Here is a 19,055-nt window from a genome sequence, read left to right on the forward strand (position 1 = left end):
TAGCAGTGTTGCACAATTTTTTTTTTTTGTATATCGGCTGCGCAGAGCATTGCGTCCGCAGTCTGCAGTCATTGTACAGAGTATAGGGGCAGTACTGGTGAGGCAGGGAAAGAGATATTCAGGCTATATACGCAGTGGGCTTTTTCCAAAAAATTGATCGCCGTCATCCCGCCAGAGGGAAACAGTATACATAATATTATACGCTGCCTACAGTATCTATCTGCTGGGGGTTGTAGTCCTAATTAATACGCAGCTAAGCGTTACAGCAGGCTTGCACAAAATTGTTTCCTGGATCTGCTGTCTCTGTTACATGATCGCCGTCATCCCGCCAGAGGGAAACAGTATACATAATATTATACGCTGCCTACAGTATCTGTCTGCTGTTTCAGCTCAGCATTTTAAAACAATAGAAGCAAAATACTTAAGGCCTACTACTGGCCTTTGGCCACTTGACTGCTTCTGTGCTGTGAATTCCACTAGCTCAGTCATACGCACCTACGTCTCACTACAGGCGTGCGCAAAATTGTTTCCTGGCTCTGCTGTGCGTTCCGTAAGGGAAGTCAGCCTCCAACCACAGGCCAATAAGTGGCACATTTAATTACAGCATTCTGTTTCTGCACTACTGGTAATACAGCATCCTGAGGGGTAGGGGTAGGCCTAGAGGACGTGGACGAGGGCGAGGACGCGGAGGCCCAAGTCAGGGTGTGGGCACAGGCCGAGCTCCTGATCCAGGTGGATCGCAGCCGACTGCTGCGGGATTAGGAGAGAGGCACGTTTCCGGCGTCCCCACATTCATCTCACAATTAATGGGTCCACGCGGTAGACCTTTATTAGAAAATGTGCAGTGTGAGCAAGTCCTTTCGTGGATGGCAGAAAGTGCATCCAGCAATCTATCGACCACCCAGAGTTCTGCGCCGTCCACTGCTGCAACTCTGAATCCTCTGGCTGCTGCTCCTCCTTCCTCCCAGCCTCCTCACTCCACTACAATGACACATTCTGAGGAGCAGGCAGACTCCCAGGAACTGTTCCCAGGCCCCTGCCCAGAATGGCCAGCAATGGTTCCTCTCCCACCGGAGGAGTTTGTCGTGACCGATGCCCAACCTTTGGAAAGTTCCCGGGGTCCGGGGTATGAGGCTGGGGACTTCCGGCAACTGTCTCAAGAGCTTTCAGTGGGTGAGGAGGACGATGACGATGAGACACAGTTGTCTATCACTCAGGTAGTAGTAATTGGAGTAAGTCCGAGGGAGGAGAGCACAGAGGATTCGGAGGAAGAGCAGCAGGATGATGAGGTGACTGACCCCACCTGGTTTGCTACGACTACTGAGGACAGGTCTTCAGAGGGGGAGGCAAGTGCAGCAGCAGGGCAGGTTGGAAGAGGCAGTGCGGTGGCCAGGGGTAGAGGCAGGGCCAGACCGAATAATCCACCAACTGTTTCCCAAAGCGCCCCCTCACGCAATGCCACCCTGCAGAGGCCTAGGTGCTCAAAGGTCTGGCAGTTTTTCACTGAGAGTGCAGACGACCGATGAACAGTGGTGTGCAACTTTTGTCGCGCCAAGATCAGCCGGGGAGCCACCACCACCAGCCTCACCACCACCAGCATGCGCAGACATATGATGGCCAAGCACCCCACAAGGTGGGACGAAGGCCGTTCGCCGCCTCCGGTTTGCACCGCTGCCTCTCCCCCTGTGCCCCAACCTGCCACTGAGATCCAACCCCCCTCTCAGGACACAGGCACTACCGTCTCCTGGCCTGCACCCACACCCTTACCTCCGCTGTGCTCGGCCCCATCCACCAATGTCTCTCAGCGCACCGTCCAGCCGTCGCTAGCGCAAGTGTTGGAGGGCAAGCACAGGTTGTATAGGGTTGTGGAAACGGAGGCTTTCAAAGGTATGATGGCGGCAGCGGCCCCGCGCTACTCAGTTCCCAGTCGCCACTACTTTTCCCGATGTGCCGTCCCAGCCCTGCACGACCACGTCTCCCGCAACATTGTACGCGCCCTCACCAACGCGGTTACTGCCAAGGTCCACTTAACAACGGACACGTGGACAAGCACAGGCGGGCAGGGCCACTATATCTCCCTGACGGCACATTGGGTGAATTTAGTGGAGGCTGGGACAGAGTCAGAGCCTGGGACCGCTCACGTCCTACCCACCCCCAGAATTGCGGGCCCCAGCTCGGTGGTGGTATCTTCGGCGGTGTATGCTTCCTCCACTAAACCACCCTCCTCCTCCTCCTCCTCCGCAACCTCTGTCTCGCAATCAAGATGTGTCAGCAGCAGCACGTCGCCAGCAGTCGGTGTCGCGCGGCACGGCAGCACAGCGGTGGGCAAGCGTCAGCAGGCCGTGCTGAAACTACTCAGCTTAAGAGAGAAGAGGCACACGGCCCACGAACTGCTGCAGGGTCTGACAGAGCAGACCGACCGCTGGCTTGCGCCGCTGAGCCTCCAACCGGGCATGGTCGTGTGTGACAACGGCCGTAACCTGGTGGCGGCTCTGCAGCTCGGCAGCCTCACGCACGTGCCATGCCTGGCCCACGTCTTTAATTTGGTGGTTCAGCGCTTTCTGAAAAGCTACCCATGCTTGTCAGACCTGCTCGGAAAGGTGCGCCGGCTCTGCGCACATTTCCGCAAGACCCACACGGACGCTGCCACCCTGCGCACCCTGCAACATCGGTTTCATCTGCCAGTGCACCGACTGCTGTGCGACGTGCCCACACGGTGGAACTCTACGCTCCACATGTTGGCCAGGCTCTATGAGCAGCGTAGAGCTATAGTGGAATACCAACTCCAACATGGGCGGCGCAGTGGGAGTCAGCCTCCTCAATTCTTTACAGAAGAATGGGCCTGGTTGGCAGACATCTGCCAGGTCCTTGGAAACTGAGGAGTCTACCCAGATGGTGAGCGTGAGTAGTATACGTACACACCTTATGTCAAGCCGCCCACTTTTGGAAAGTGACAGGTGCCACGCCCCTTTCCCAGGACCTTTGACCCTCCAGCCCTTCGTCACAGCAGCTGTCCGCCTGTGACGTGTATCAGGGGCCCCCACCCGTATTCTAAGCCTGTGACGCATCACGAGACACACTTTAGAATACAGTGTGTGTCATGATAATCATGGGCTTTTTTATATGTATAGTTTTGTCTTGGTTGTTATTTACCAACCAGCTCGACTTATGAGTATAATGGGTTAATATATAGAATGCATTTCAAGCCGCTAACAGATTTTTTCAGCACCGCAACCCGTCAGCCTAGACATCTGTTATCTACCATGCAAATCATCCCCTATGAATGGGTTATTATATGTACCATTCATGTAATCCGCAACGAATGGGTTATTAAGTTTATAGGATGAGCTAATGTTAAGTGTAGCCTGCTAGGTTAACCTGCTGTTATATATCAATCATGTAAATAAAGAAGTTAATATATTGAAAGAAAAAACAGACTAATGTATAGTTTTATAAAAGCTTTATTGAGAGCGCCGAATATATAAACTTGCGCTGTAAGAAAGAAAAAAAAATATAGAATATAGTTATTACATAAAGGAATGCATAAGAATGATTACATAGATGTGTATAACACTGTATAATGTTAAAAGAAATATAGTTACATTTTTACAATCTTTTACAAAGGTAGCCACGACATGGGGAGCACTGGTGTCAGTCGCTTTTTTGGCAATAGGCTCCCCTGGGTTATTCCGTGTGGAGATGGGGAGAAAGTCAGGATTTTGTTTTTGGGGGTACCAGTCGCAAAGCCGGGAGCCGAGCCTGTTTTCAAATCCTGGAGAATTTCTCTAGTACTGTGGCTGCCAATGACCGTAGAAGGCATATTAACTTCGGCCAACGCTCGCATAAAAATGTCCCAGCCCAGAGGGTGATTTTTCTTGGTAGCGCTACGGCTCTGCGTAGCATGGCGGATCAAGTCCAAAATGTTTGACCCAGTAACCGGATCACCTTTATAAACAAACTCGTCGCGCAAATTCCACGATGTAATATCAGCATTCTGCGACAGTCTGTTTAGCAAAAGCTCAGCATTTTTTTTGAACCGTGGATTGACATGGCTCACAATTTCATGAATAGTATTTCTATTATCAGGAGATGTATTTGACACTTGCTGATGATCAGCGCCACCCGAGGTTACGAGGTTTAAAGTTGTTAGCTCTTTTGAGTCCTGTTTAGCGTGTACCAAGTATCTTTGTAAAACATCTGTGTATTTTTTAATTTTCACATCATCAGGAATGTCACTACGTTGTAAAATCGAGCTAATTTCATCATCAAGGCGATGTATAGTCGTCTGTCGTATGCTCGGAGTCGTTGTAGCGGATTGTCTTATCTTGTTAAGTTCGTGTTTAGGGACCAAGTACATTTTCTCTGCATGGTCCATTATCGATTGGCAAGCAGACTCGTAATTATTGGGATTGCAAAACCCAAGAGCGATCCTATAAAACCGCCGGCCTGATTCACTATACGCTTCTTTTTCTTAATGGCCAGTGTTTTATCACCCAGGCGCCTTATAGCACTTCGCCATTTTTTTAGTATCTTTTTCTGACGCGGTTTCAGAGGTATCCGACCTTTTAAAATATTTAATGCGATCTCAGCTATGGCTGTAATCAGATCGCTGCTCGCGTCGCGTAAAATAGATTTTCTTACGGCCGGTTTCGCTTTCACTAGGCTTTTTAAGAGAGCCCAATTACGACGAATTCTCTCAGACATCCTGTCGGACCAATGCGCTCAGAATAAAATAAGTCGCGAAAAAGACAAACTCACTTTTTAGAAGCATTTTTCTTGGGGATGTACACAGCTGGTAAAGCAGGAGGAAACAAACCCGTTCTCAAACGGTGCTCCTCGGGTGTGTTGGCTCTTAAGTCAACTAGCAGATATCCGTAAGGAGCACTCGTGGCATCCTCAAAAGCTTCTAAGAAGAAGCGCGTCTGACCCGGATACATCTGTCTAGCCAGCGTGACAATTTGAAGCCGGTCACGCCGATTTTTAAACAGTACAATATAATTACTGTTAAGGCTGATAGTGCGGCTCTTTTTACCTTGACAAAATATGTTCTGTACAAGGTACAAAATGCTCAGATTTCTGTGGTGTACATACTTGGTAAACGCTTTCTCTATTTCATTGTTCTCGTTGGCACTCTCCATGAGATCATCAACAACGGTCAAATTTACCTTATCAGGCGGGAATAAGTCATCATCTATAAAAGTCTGAGGTAGTCCTGCTATAAATCTAATGTTGGAAAAAGAGGCGGAAAGTTCATCATAAAGCGGTTGCCAACACGAATGAAAAAACACAATGTTAGCGGGGATATGAGATATATGCGTTGCAGAGTTAAGTAACAATTGCTTAACAAAGTAACTTTTCCCAGAGTTAGACGGACCGGCTAAAATACAAGAGAAGGGGTGTTGCAATCGTGTGTCCATCATACAACCGTTAACACTGTGATGTTATAGTGTGAATTCGTCTAATAGTCGTCTCCTCACACGATCTTGCGGATTGCGTGGCGTTAATGCTGAGCTGATCCGGTAGTACGTATTCCTTACAGATCCTAGTTAGGAGAAGAAGCAGTTATCTCCGACATATAATTACGCCAACACGCCACAAAATCAAACAATATTACGGGTTTGCATGTCTGGGTGTATTTGCTTACTTTATGATCTAATAACCGTAAGGGAGAGTGGTAAAATCATCTAGTAGATACCTCTTTGTATAAACACACCTCTGTGTTTTTTGTAGCGGCCTTGTTTCGATATCCCAATACTTTTTATCTCTCACAAAGCCTGGCTGCTCTACGGTGATGGTCTTTTGTGTTTCAGGGTCGCTGTTACGTTGATAATCCAGAACCAGATCTTTCAGACTGTCAAAATTTACGACCTGAGTGGCTGACGTATTTAAAGTTATACCTTTAACTTTTAACACTGTTTTACCAGTGTTCAACTTGTACCCGTAGGTTTTGGGACCAGCAGATACAAACTCTGTTATGTGTGTATCATCGGGGATCTCGCTGGTCAATTCCCCCAGATAGTCGCCTAACGGCGGGTTCCAATCGCCTTCACGCTGTACAAACATGACAGAGTCTGTGTCATGATAAAGGCATCGTTCCTGCAGTCTATCCAGAAGAGAGTAGAGCTCTAGGCGTGCGTAGGCTGTTGTAAAACAAGCTATAAAGATGTTTGTGTTTTTGTTGACCGTGTGATGCTCTTTGGCGTATTTCCACGTGACATTGGCTGTTTCGTCATCAATGAAATTTAGACCTGAAATTTCGTACTGTGGTAGAAACACATACTCAAAGAGTTTATCAGGGTCAGTCACGATGTTGGTACACGGAAGGTTTGATTTCTGCGCAAACTTTCCCCACAAGGAGTTTAAGAAAAGCTTGGAGATTTGGCGTTTAGCAGGGTTTACGCCTATTTCCTCCTTACGCAATTGAACACCTTCTTTTTGAAGAAAGGAGTCAATATACGCATTTTTCTTATCATCGTCCGTGCACCAACTCGGGAAGCCTGAAGCCTCCTGCTTATCCCTAAGATGCAACTCGATGTAAGACGCGAATAGATTATCCGATGTTTCTGGAAAGTGCCAGATTTCGTAGGTGTGTGCTATCCTGTAACCTTTCTCTACAGCCATCTCGAGTTCTATCGTACACCAAGTGCCAACGATAGACCTCTCTTCATCAGTATGACTACAGGGATCGCTCAGTGAATTTAAAGCGCAAGTGTAACACAGCGGAAACATCAACTTATGATTCATTTTCACCGGTAGCACCGGGAAAAATAAATCGCGAGGCGGGTACACTTTAACTTTTGCGATACCAAAGTAATTTTTGATGTAAGTAAAATCTTCATAAATAATCGTCGGGTGACCTATAGGGTACGTCTTTGTTTTGTTGATGAAAGGATATAGACTAGTGAAATCATAATAATTTATCGTCTCGCCATCGGCCAGCCTGTGATATAGCTTTATCGCGTTAGTTCGACCGCCGTAAAGAGCGTCACGCGGCTCTAGCGGTACTGGGAACTGCATTTTAAGAAGAAAAGCCTGAAGGTCTGAATTGGTCTCAATCATTTCACGCCATTCATGCTCCCATAAGACGCGTAAAGTGTACCCCTGCTGTTGTAAATAGCGCATTTTAGCTAAAGATGCCTGGTATAGTTGGCTGTATGTCGTTTTTGTGACGTTATTTTGCGCGTTTGCGCTAAAACAGACGCCACAGCCGTGAAAAAAACAGCCATTAAACTCGAAAGCGATATGGCGCCCGTCAACATACGCGTAACCGTCTAAATAATAGTTGCCGACCTTTTTTTCGCCGCCTCTCAGCGCGTGCTGTATGACTATGTTTTCACTGTGAGACACGTACATCAACCACTGAATAGCTGGCGTTGAGTACCTTTTTTTGGCCTTATGATAATTATCAGAGGGCACAACAGCTATAGTGTCTTTAGGTAAGAACTTAAACCTGTATATAGCCATACAGACAGACGCGAGAGTGATGTGTTGGAACGGGTCAACGCAATAAGTCACAGTAACGTTTTTCCTTTTTTCTGTACAATACCTTCTAACCTTTTTCTTGGCCATGTCCATTATCCGGTCTCTATAACGCTCACAGGATTTCCGCAATACTTCAACATCCTGCTTACAATAGGCCTTCAACTCTGCATTAAAATCAAAAGTACAATCCTTTTGCGATTCATACCACTCCATGAACTCTTTTCGGTCATCAGGCATCATATACTCTGGGCCGTAATATTTAGCATCAGGTATGGGGCCGACATAATTCTGGTTTTCTTTAGTATTGAAAAAGTGAGGGAAATGTCCCTTGCCCCCTGAAAAACCCATAGCCTGAGGCAGCTTGCTAAGCTTCATGGGAATGAAGTTAAGCGAGTCTATGAACCGCAAGTTCATCGACGGTACCGTCACACACAGAAGGCGGCCGCCTTGAGTGATCATATCTATTTGAATCTTCTCAATTATCAATTGTTTGACTATGAAATACGAATCATATCGCCCGGCATTGTGGGCAATAAATGTGCAATCTTCAAAAGCGCCGCTGAGAAAAAAATTAACAAAATCGCGAGTACAAAAATCGCCCTTAAACTCCCAAGACACTGACCCGTGCAGCGGGGTGGCAAAAATAAAATTTGGAATGTGTTTACCTGTATCCTGTTGGCACTCAAAGTCGTAGATAATATACGTCGACGCATCTTCATCTGGTCCCCCTTGGTAAGGCTGCATGTAACACTCATGTTTGTCAAATTTCACCACGTTGGCTTTACAGATGTTACAGCGGAGCCCCTTGCATTCGTGAGGCTCAGAGCCTTTAACCACATAGCGGTAACAACTATCACAAAAGATTTTAGTCTTGCAAAACGCTTTATTCGCCGCAGCAAGGACCCTGTGTCGGTCTAAACAATCGGATGAGCGACAAAACACGCGACAACTGGAACAACGGTATATCGATTCTGCGGTCTCGACACACGATTCTGATTGACAAGCCTTGCAAAAATACTGACACGAGTGATTATTTTTGTGGTGGAAAACAGAACTACAATGATCACAAAAGTAATTTGCACCGATAAAGGCTTTTATATTCGTAATCCCGTAATAATGATCATCATGGTGAAGAATGTATACAACATTCCCACCAGATGTTTTGCCGGTGTGAAAATAACGCCAATCACCGCGATTGTGGTATAAAACCCTTATGGTTATCCCCAGGTGTTTCTCGAATGCCTCGATATCGCTAAAACTCACTAACTGATTGTCGGGAATGTCCAATTCGCGATGTAATTCTCTAGCACGCGCCAATAAAACACTATCATCGGGAGACCCCTTCTCTAACAGTGCGAATAGGCTGGCGGCTAAGCAGAGGTTAGAGTCGTAATTGTTAAAATCAAACAGCCAGCGTTTTTTCTGCTTGATGATCTGTGTGTAAAGTATTGATTTTAACCGTCTGCGATGTCTTCCACCGCCGCGCCTATTCCGCACTATTAGCACTCTGAGAGTCAGAAATTCACCAGCTAAACACTCCGCGGAGTGTTTAGCTGGTGAATTTCTGACTCTCAGAGTGCTAATAGTGCGGAATAGGCGCGGCGGTGGAAGACATCGCAGACGGTTAAAATCAATACTTTACACACAGATCATCAAGCAGAAAAAACGCTGGCTGTTTGATTTTAACAATTACGACTCTAACCTCTGCTTAGCCGCCAGCCTATTCGCACTGTTAGAGAAGGGGTCTCCCGATGATAGTGTTTTATTGGCGCGTGCTAGAGAATTACATCGCGAATTGGACATTCCCGACAATCAGTTAGTGAGTTTTAGCGATATCGAGGCATTCGAGAAACACCTGGGGATAACCATAAGGGTTTTATACCACAATCGCGGTGATTGGCGTTATTTTCACACCGGCAAAACATCTGGTGGGAATGTTGTATACATTCTTCACCATGATGATCATTATTACGGGATTACGAATATAAAAGCCTTTATCGGTGCAAATTACTTTTGTGATCATTGTAGTTCTGTTTTCCACCACAAAAATAATCACTCGTGTCAGTATTTTTGCAAGGCTTGTCAATCAGAATCGTGTGTCGAGACCGCAGAATCGATATACCGTTGTTCCAGTTGTCGCGTGTTTTGTCGCTCATCCGATTGTTTAGACCGACACAGGGTCCTTGCTGCGGCGAATAAAGCGTTTTGCAAGACTAAAATCTTTTGTGATAGTTGTTACCGCTATGTGGTTAAAGGCTCTGAGCCTCACGAATGCAAGGGGCTCCGCTGTAACATCTGTAAAGCCAACGTGGTGAAATTTGACAAACATGAGTGTTACATGCAGCCTTACCAAGGGGGACCAGATGAAGATGCGTCGACGTATATTATCTACGACTTTGAGTGCCAACAGGATACAGGTAAACACATTCCAAATTTTATTTTTGCCACCCCGCTGCACGGGTCAGTGTCTTGGGAGTTTAAGGGCGATTTTTGTACTCGCGATTTTGTTAATTTTTTTCTCAGCGGCGCTTTTGAAGATTGCACATTTATTGCCCACAATGCCGGGCGATATGATTCGTATTTCATAGTCAAACAATTGATAATTGAGAAGATTCAAATAGATATGATCACTCAAGGCGGCCGCCTTCTGTGTGTGACGGTACCGTCGATGAACTTGCGGTTCATAGACTCGCTTAACTTCATTCCCATGAAGCTTAGCAAGCTGCCTCAGGCTATGGGTTTTTCAGGGGGCAAGGGACATTTCCCTCACTTTTTCAATACTAAAGAAAACCAGAATTATGTCGGCCCCATACCTGATGCTAAATATTACGGCCCAGAGTATATGATGCCTGATGACCGAAAAGAGTTCATGGAGTGGTATGAATCGCAAAAGGATTGTACTTTTGATTTTAATGCAGAGTTGAAGGCCTATTGTAAGCAGGATGTTGAAGTATTGCGGAAATCCTGTGAGCGTTATAGAGACCGGATAATGGACATGGCCAAGAAAAAGGTTAGAAGGTATTGTACAGAAAAAAGGAAAAACGTTACTGTGACTTATTGCGTTGACCCGTTCCAACACATCACTCTCGCGTCTGTCTGTATGGCTATATACAGGTTTAAGTTCTTACCTAAAGACACTATAGCTGTTGTGCCCTCTGATAATTATCATAAGGCCAAAAAAAGGTACTCAACGCCAGCTATTCAGTGGTTGATGTACGTGTCTCACAGTGAAAACATAGTCATACAGCACGCGCTGAGAGGCGGCGAAAAAAAGGTCGGCAACTATTATTTAGACGGTTACGCGTATGTTGACGGGCGCCATATCGCTTTCGAGTTTAATGGCTGTTTTTTTCACGGCTGTGGCGTCTGTTTTAGCGCAAACGCGCAAAATAACGTCACAAAAACGACATACAGCCAACTATACCAGGCATCTTTAGCTAAAATGCGCTATTTACAACAGCAGGGGTACACTTTACGCGTCTTATGGGAGCATGAATGGCGTGAAATGATTGAGACCAATTCAGACCTTCAGGCTTTTCTTCTTAAAATGCAGTTCCCAGTACCGCTAGAGCCGCGTGACGCTCTTTACGGCGGTCGAACTAACGCGATAAAGCTATATCACAGGCTGGCCGATGGCGAGACGATAAATTATTATGATTTCACTAGTCTATATCCTTTCATCAACAAAACAAAGACGTACCCTATAGGTCACCCGACGATTATTTATGAAGATTTTACTTACATCAAAAATTACTTTGGTATCGCAAAAGTTAAAGTGTACCCGCCTCGCGATTTATTTTTCCCGGTGCTACCGGTGAAAATGAATCATAAGTTGATGTTTCCGCTGTGTTACACTTGCGCTTTAAATTCACTGAGCGATCCCTGTAGTCATACTGATGAAGAGAGGTCTATCGTTGGCACTTGGTGTACGATAGAACTCGAGATGGCTGTAGAGAAAGGTTACAGGATAGCACACACCTACGAAATCTGGCACTTTCCAGAAACATCGGATAATCTATTCGCGTCTTACATCGAGTTGCATCTTAGGGATAAGCAGGAGGCTTCAGGCTTCCCGAGTTGGTGCACGGACGATGATAAGAAAAATGCGTATATTGACTCCTTTCTTCAAAAAGAAGGTGTTCAATTGCGTAAGGAGGAAATAGGCGTAAACCCTGCTAAACGCCAAATCTCCAAGCTTTTCTTAAACTCCTTGTGGGGAAAGTTTGCGCAGAAATCAAACCTTCCGTGTACCAACATCGTGACTGACCCTGATAAACTCTTTGAGTATGTGTTTCTACCACAGTACGAAATTTCAGGTCTAAATTTCATTGATGACGAAACAGCCAATGTCACGTGGAAATACGCCAAAGAGCATCACACGGTCAACAAAAACACAAACATCTTTATAGCTTGTTTTACAACAGCCTACGCACGCCTAGAGCTCTACTCTCTTCTGGATAGACTGCAGGAACGATGCCTTTATCATGACACAGACTCTGTCATGTTTGTACAGCGTGAAGGCGATTGGAACCCGCCGTTAGGCGACTATCTGGGGGAATTGACCAGCGAGATCCCCGATGATACACACATAACAGAGTTTGTATCTGCTGGTCCCAAAACCTACGGGTACAAGTTGAACACTGGTAAAACAGTGTTAAAAGTTAAAGGTATAACTTTAAATACGTCAGCCACTCAGGTCGTAAATTTTGACAGTCTGAAAGATCTGGTTCTGGATTATCAACGTAACAGCGACCCTGAAACACAAAAGACCATCACCGTAGAGCAGCCAGGCTTTGTGAGAGATAAAAAGTATTGGGATATCGAAACAAGGCCGCTACAAAAAACACAGAGGTGTGTTTATACAAAGAGGTATCTACTAGATGATTTTACCACTCTCCCTTACGGTTATTAGATCATAAAGTAAGCAAATACACCCAGACATGCAAACCCGTAATATTGTTTGATTTTGTGGCGTGTTGGTGTAATTATATGTCGGAGATAACTGCTTCTTCTCCTAACTAGGATCTGTAAGGAATACGTACTACCGGATCAGCTCAGCATTAACGCCACGCAATCCGCAAGATCGTGTGAGGAGACGACTATTAGACGAATTCACACTATAACATCACAGTGTTAACGGTTGTATGATGGACACACGATTGCAACACCCCTTCTCTTGTATTTTAGCCGGTCCGTCTAACTCTGGGAAAAGTTACTTTGTTAAGCAATTGTTACTTAACTCTGCAACGCATATATCTCATATCCCCGCTAACATTGTGTTTTTTCATTCGTGTTGGCAACCGCTTTATGATGAACTTTCCGCCTCTTTTTCCAACATTAGATTTATAGCAGGACTACCTCAGACTTTTATAGATGATGACTTATTCCCGCCTGATAAGGTAAATTTGACCGTTGTTGATGATCTCATGGAGAGTGCCAACGAGAACAATGAAATAGAGAAAGCGTTTACCAAGTATGTACACCACAGAAATCTGAGCATTTTGTACCTTGTACAGAACATATTTTGTCAAGGTAAAAAGAGCCGCACTATCAGCCTTAACAGTAATTATATTGTACTGTTTAAAAATCGGCGTGACCGGCTTCAAATTGTCACGCTGGCTAGACAGATGTATCCGGGTCAGACGCGCTTCTTCTTAGAAGCTTTTGAGGATGCCACGAGTGCTCCTTACGGATATCTGCTAGTTGACTTAAGAGCCAACACACCCGAGGAGCACCGTTTGAGAACGGGTTTGTTTCCTCCTGCTTTACCAGCTGTGTACATCCCCAAGAAAAATGCTTCTAAAAAGTGAGTTTGTCTTTTTCGCGACTTATTTTATTCTGAGCGCATTGGTCCGACAGGATGTCTGAGAGAATTCGTCGTAATTGGGCTCTCTTAAAAAGCCTAGTGAAAGCGAAACCGGCCGTAAGAAAATCTATTTTACGCGACGCGAGCAGCGATCTGATTACAGCCATAGCTGAGATCGCATTAAATATTTTAAAAGGTCGGATACCTCTGAAACCGCGTCAGAAAAAGATACTAAAAAAATGGCGAAGTGCTATAAGGCGCCTGGGTGATAAAACACTGGCCATTAAGAAAAAGAAGCGTATAGTGAATCAGGCCGGCGGTTTTATAGGATCGCTCTTGGGTTTTGCAATCCCAATAATTACGAGTCTGCTTGCCAATCGATAATGGACCATGCAGAGAAAATGTACTTGGTCCCTAAACACGAACTTAACAAGATAAGACAATCCGCTACAACGACTCCGAGCATACGACAGACGACTATACATCGCCTTGATGATGAAATTAGCTCGATTTTACAACGTAGTGACATTCCTGATGATGTGAAAATTAAAAAATACACAGATGTTTTACAAAGATACTTGGTACACGCTAAACAGGACTCAAAAGAGCTAACAACTTTAAACCTCGTAACCTCGGGTGGCGCTGATCATCAGCAAGTGTCAAATACATCTCCTGATAATAGAAATACTATTCATGAAATTGTGAGCCATGTCAATCCACGGTTCAAAAAAAATGCTGAGCTTTTGCTAAACAGACTGTCGCAGAATGCTGATATTACATCGTGGAATTTGCGCGACGAGTTTGTTTATAAAGGTGATCCGGTTACTGGGTCAAACATTTTGGACTTGATCCGCCATGCTACGCAGAGCCGTAGCGCTACCAAGAAAAATCACCCTCTGGGCTGGGACATTTTTATGCGAGCGTTGGCCGAAGTTAATATGCCTTCTACGGTCATTGGCAGCCACAGTACTAGAGAAATTCTCCAGGATTTGAAAACAGGCTCGGCTCCCGGCTTTGCGACTGGTACCCCCAAAAACAAAATCCTGACTTTCTCCCCATCTCCACACGGAATAACCCAGGGGAGCCTATTGCCAAAAAAGCGACTGACACCAGTGCTCCCCATGTCGTGGCTACCTTTGTAAAAGATTGTAAAAATGTAACTATATTTCTTTTAACATTATACAGTGTTATACACATCTATGTAATCATTCTTATGCATTCCTTTATGTAATAACTATATTCTATATTTTTTTTTCTTTCTTACAGCGCAAGTTTATATATTCGGCGCTCTCAATAAAGCTTTTATAAAACTATACATTAGTCTGTTTTTTCTTTCAATATATTAACTTCTTTATTTACATGATTGATATATAACAGCAGGTTAACCTAGCAGGCTACACTTAACATTAGCTCATCCTATAAACTTAATAACCCATTCGTTGCGGATTACATGAATGGTACATATAATAACCCATTCATAGGGGATGATTTGCATGGTAGATAACAGATGTCTAGGCTGACGGGTTGCGGTGCTGAAAAAATCTGTTAGCGGCTTGAAATGCATTCTATATATTAACCCATTATACTCATAAGTCGAGCTGGTTGGTAAATAACAACCAAGACAAAACTATACATATAAAAAAGCCCATGATTATCATGACACACACTGTATTCTAAAGTGTGTCTCGTGATGCGTCACAGGCTTAGAATACGGGTGGGGGCCCCTGATACACGTCACAGGCGGACAGCTGCTGTGACGAAGGGCTGGAGGGTCAAAGGTCCTGGGAAAGGGGCGTGGCACCTGTCACTTTCCAAAAGTGGGCGGCTTGACATAAGGTGTGTACGTATACTACTAGCGTGAGCGGCGATGCTGCAATCATTAGCGTCACCATTCCTCTGCTATGCCTCTTGAGAAGTTCCCTGCAAAGCATAAAGGCAGACGCTTTGCGCTCGGAAACAGAGGCGGGGGAAGACAGTATGTCGCTGGATAGTCAGAGCACCCTCCTGTCTATATCTCAGCGCGTTGAGGAGGAGGAGGAGCATGAGGAGGATGAGGAGGAGGAGGACTAGGAGGAGGAGGAGGAGAATGAGGAGGAGGAGGAGCATGAGGAGGAGGGGGAAGAGACAGCTTGGCCCACTGCTGAGGGTACCGATGCTATTGCCTGTCATCCTTTCAGCGTGTATGGCCTGAGGAGGAGGAGGATCCTGAAAGTGATCTTCCTAGTGACGGCAGCCATGTGTTGCATACAGGTACCCTGGCACACATGGCTGACTTCATGTTAGGATGCCTTTCTCGTGACCCTCGCGTTACACGCATTCTGGCCGCTACAGGTTAATGGGTGTACACACTGCTCGACCCACGGTATAAGGAGAACCTTTCCACTCTCATACCCGAAGAGAAAAGGGGTTCGAGAGTGATGCTATACCACAGGACCCTGGCGGACAAACTGATGGTAAAATTCCCATCCGACAGCGCTAGTGGCCGAAGGCGCAGTTCCGTGGGCCAGGTAGCAGGGGAGGCGCAGAGATCAGGCAGCATGTACAGCACAGGCAGGGGAACACTCTCTAAGGCCTTTGATAGCTTTCTGGCTCCCCAGCAAGACTGTGTCACCGCTCCCCAGTCAAGGCTGAGTCGGCGGGAGCACTGTAAAAGGATGGTGAGGGAGTACATAGCCGATCGCACGACCATCCTCCGTGATGCCTCTGCCCCCTACAACTACTGGGTGTCGAAGCTGGACACGTGGCCTGAACTCGCGCTGTATGCCCTGAAGGTGCTTGCTTGTCCTGCGGCTAGCGTCTTGTCAGAGAGGGTGTTTAGTGCGGCTGGGCGAATCATCACGGATAAGCGTACCCGCCTGTCAACCGACAGTGCCGACAGGCTTACACTCATCAAGATGAACAAAGCCTGGATTTCCCCAGATTCTCTTCTCCACCAGCGGACAGCAGCGATACCTAAACAATACGTAGGCTGCACCCGCGGACGGAAGCATTGTTCTCTATCACCATCAAAAACGTGGACCTTTTAGCTTCATCAATCTGTGTATAATATTCATCCTCCTCCTCCTGCTCCTCCTCCTGAAACCTCACGTAATCACGCCGAACGGGCAATTTTTCTTAGGCCCACAAGGCTCAGTCATATAATTTTTGTAAACAATTTTTATACGTTTCAATGCTCATTAAAGCGTTGAAACTTGCACCTGAACCAATTTTTATTTTAACTGGGCTGCCTCCAGGCCTAGTTACAAATTAAGCCACATTAACCAAAGTGATTAATGGGTTTCACCTGCCCTCTTGGTTGGGCATGGGAAATTTTTCTGACGTACATTAGTACTGTTGGTACACCAATTTTTTGGGGCCCTCGCCTACAGTGTAATCCAATTAATTTTTTGCCCACCTGCATTAAAGCTGACGTTACATCAGCTGTGCTGGGCACTGCAATGGGATATATTTATGTACCGCCGGTGGGTTCCAGGGAGCCACCCATGCTGTGGGTCCACAGGGAGTTGTAACTGCATGTGTCTACTTCTAAAGAACCCCAGTCTGACTGGGGCATGCAGTGTGGGCCGAAGCCCACCTGCATTTAACATGACATTACCTCAGCTGTGATGGGCAATGCAATGGGATATATTTATGTACCACCAGTGGCTTTCTGGCACCCACCCATGCTGTGGGTCCACAGGGAGTTGTAACTGCATGTGTCCACTTCTAAAGAACCCCAGTCTGACTGGGGCATGCAGTGTGGGCCAAAGCCTACCTGCATTAAACATGATATTACCTCAGCTGCGATGGGCAATGCAATGGGATATATTTATGTACCGTCGGTGGCTTCCTGGCACCCACCCATGCTGTGGGTCCACAGGGAGTTGTAACTGCATGTGTCCACTTCTAAAGAACCCCAGTGTGACTGTGGCATGCAGTGTGGGCCGACGCCCACCTGCATTTAATCGGACGTTACCTCAGCTGTGATGGGCACTGCAATGGGATACATTTATGTACAGCCGGTGGGTTCCAGGGAGCCACCCATGCTGTGGGTGCACACAGAATTCCCATTGCGGAGTTGTACCTGCCTGTGACTATTTATAAAAAACCGCGGTCTGACTGGGGCATGCAGACACGTTGACAGAATGAATAGTGTGTGGCACATAGGTTCCCCATTGCTATGCCCACGTGTGCAGCTCCTGATGGCGGTGGCACAGGATTATATTTCTCATTGCTTCTGTACAGCATTGTGGGCTATCGCCCCGCCCCTTTTAAAGAGGGTCGCTGCCTAGCCGTGCCAACCCTCTGCAGTGTGTGCCTGCGGTTCCTCCTCATGGCAGACGCACTTCTAAATAGACATGAGGGTGGTGTGGCATGAGTGCAGCTGAAGGCTGCGCAGGGACACTTTGGTGTGCGCTGTGGACACTGCGTCGTGCGGGGGGGGGGGGGGTTTGCAGCATGTAACACAGGAGAAGTGGCAGCAGAGTGTCATGCAGGCAGTGATTGTGCTTTGTTGGAGGTAGTGTGGTGCTTAGCTAAGGTATGCATTGCTAATGAGGGCTTTTCAGAAGTAAAAGTTGTTGGGAGGGGGGGGCACTCTTGCCGCTATTGTGGTTTAATAGTGGGACCTGGGAACTTGAGATGCAGCCCAACATGTAGCCCCTCGCCTGCCCTATCCGTTGCTGTGCCGTTCCCATCACTTTCTTGAATTGCCCAGATTTTCACAAATGAAAACCTTAGCGGAGCATAGGTCCCATACAAAAATGCTCGAGTCGCCCATTGACTTCAATGGGGTTCGTTACTCGAAACGAACCCTCGAGCATCGCGATAATTTCGTCCCGAGTAACGAGCACCCGAGCATTTTGGTGCTCGCTCATTTCTAATAGGCAACCAAGTATCTGCCAGCCTCCTTTCTAGTACAAGTCTACACACTAATTAGAAACAATAATGGTTTCTTCAACTATGCAGATCCCGCTGTGGCTGCTGCAAACATACATCTAACAGAAACAAAGAATTTTTCAATTCAGATAAAAATAAAAAATTCAAAATACAAAGCTTTATTAATTGCAAAACTGCAGGAATTATTTATGTCATATTATGCACAGATTGCGATCTATTGTATGTGGGATGTACTTCTAGGAAATTCCACAATAGGATATCGGAACACATTAGGAACATTCAGAAAGGGAACATGGAGTGGTCACTTTATACAAACACGTAACAGCAAAGGCAATAGTTTTTTGTACTTCGATTTAATAAAGTTAAAAACAACAAAATGAAACCAGTTGAGATGCAAGATACTCAAAAGAGAATCTTTTGGGGTTTTCCAATTAAATACAAGATATATATATATATATATATATATATATATATATATATATATATACACACACACAAAATATTTATATATGGGGAATATTGATATTCTTTAAAATGCTCAGGTATGTGGTCTGGTTTGGTACCACATTGGTAGAACTCATTTGGTTAAGTGTTTATTATATATATATATATATATATATATATATATATATGTATATATGTATATATATATATATATATTTGTGATTCTCCAAAAACCGAATTCATTTTTATCTTTTACTTCCTATTTAATTCTTTAGAGCTTACTTACACGAGCATACATCGACCAGCTTTTTCACAGCCGGCCGATATACGCTTCCATCTGAACAGTTCCCCCCTTTCCTTCCCCTCACCAGCTCTCTGCTTCTCTCCTCCACTTTAGCGTTTGCATTGAGAGGGGGCGGGACGGGGGCGGAGCTAAGCTGCCAGA

The 19,055-nt window shown here is 45.7% G+C and overlaps 2 protein-coding genes across 2 annotated transcripts; one reads left to right on the top strand and one right to left on the bottom strand.

Annotated features, from left to right (window-relative positions):
- Nucleotides 1–5,216: 5,216 nt before the first annotated feature.
- On the bottom strand, nt 5,217–9,016 carry LOC136579156 (uncharacterized). Its single transcript, XM_066579504.1, has 3 exons — nt 8,148–9,016; nt 5,696–7,646; nt 5,217–5,542 (listed from the first exon to the last, which is right to left on the bottom strand). The coding sequence occupies exons 1-3, from the start codon at nt 8,224–8,226 to the stop codon at nt 5,428–5,430; spliced, it is 2,145 nt and encodes a 714-aa protein (XP_066435601.1). The 5' UTR covers nt 8,227–9,016; the 3' UTR covers nt 5,217–5,427.
- Nucleotides 9,017–9,030: 14 nt separating this feature from the next.
- LOC136579157 (uncharacterized) lies at nt 9,031–12,830 on the top strand. The gene is made up of 3 exons (XM_066579506.1): nt 9,031–9,899; nt 10,401–12,351; nt 12,505–12,830. The coding sequence occupies exons 1-3, from the start codon at nt 9,821–9,823 to the stop codon at nt 12,617–12,619; spliced, it is 2,145 nt and encodes a 714-aa protein (XP_066435603.1). The 5' UTR covers nt 9,031–9,820; the 3' UTR covers nt 12,620–12,830.
- Nucleotides 12,831–19,055: the final 6,225 nt, after the last annotated feature.

The sequence above is a fragment of the Eleutherodactylus coqui genome, chromosome 9 (assembly GCF_035609145.1).
Source record: "Eleutherodactylus coqui strain aEleCoq1 chromosome 9, aEleCoq1.hap1, whole genome shotgun sequence".
Taxonomy (NCBI): domain Eukaryota; kingdom Metazoa; phylum Chordata; class Amphibia; order Anura; family Eleutherodactylidae; genus Eleutherodactylus; species Eleutherodactylus coqui.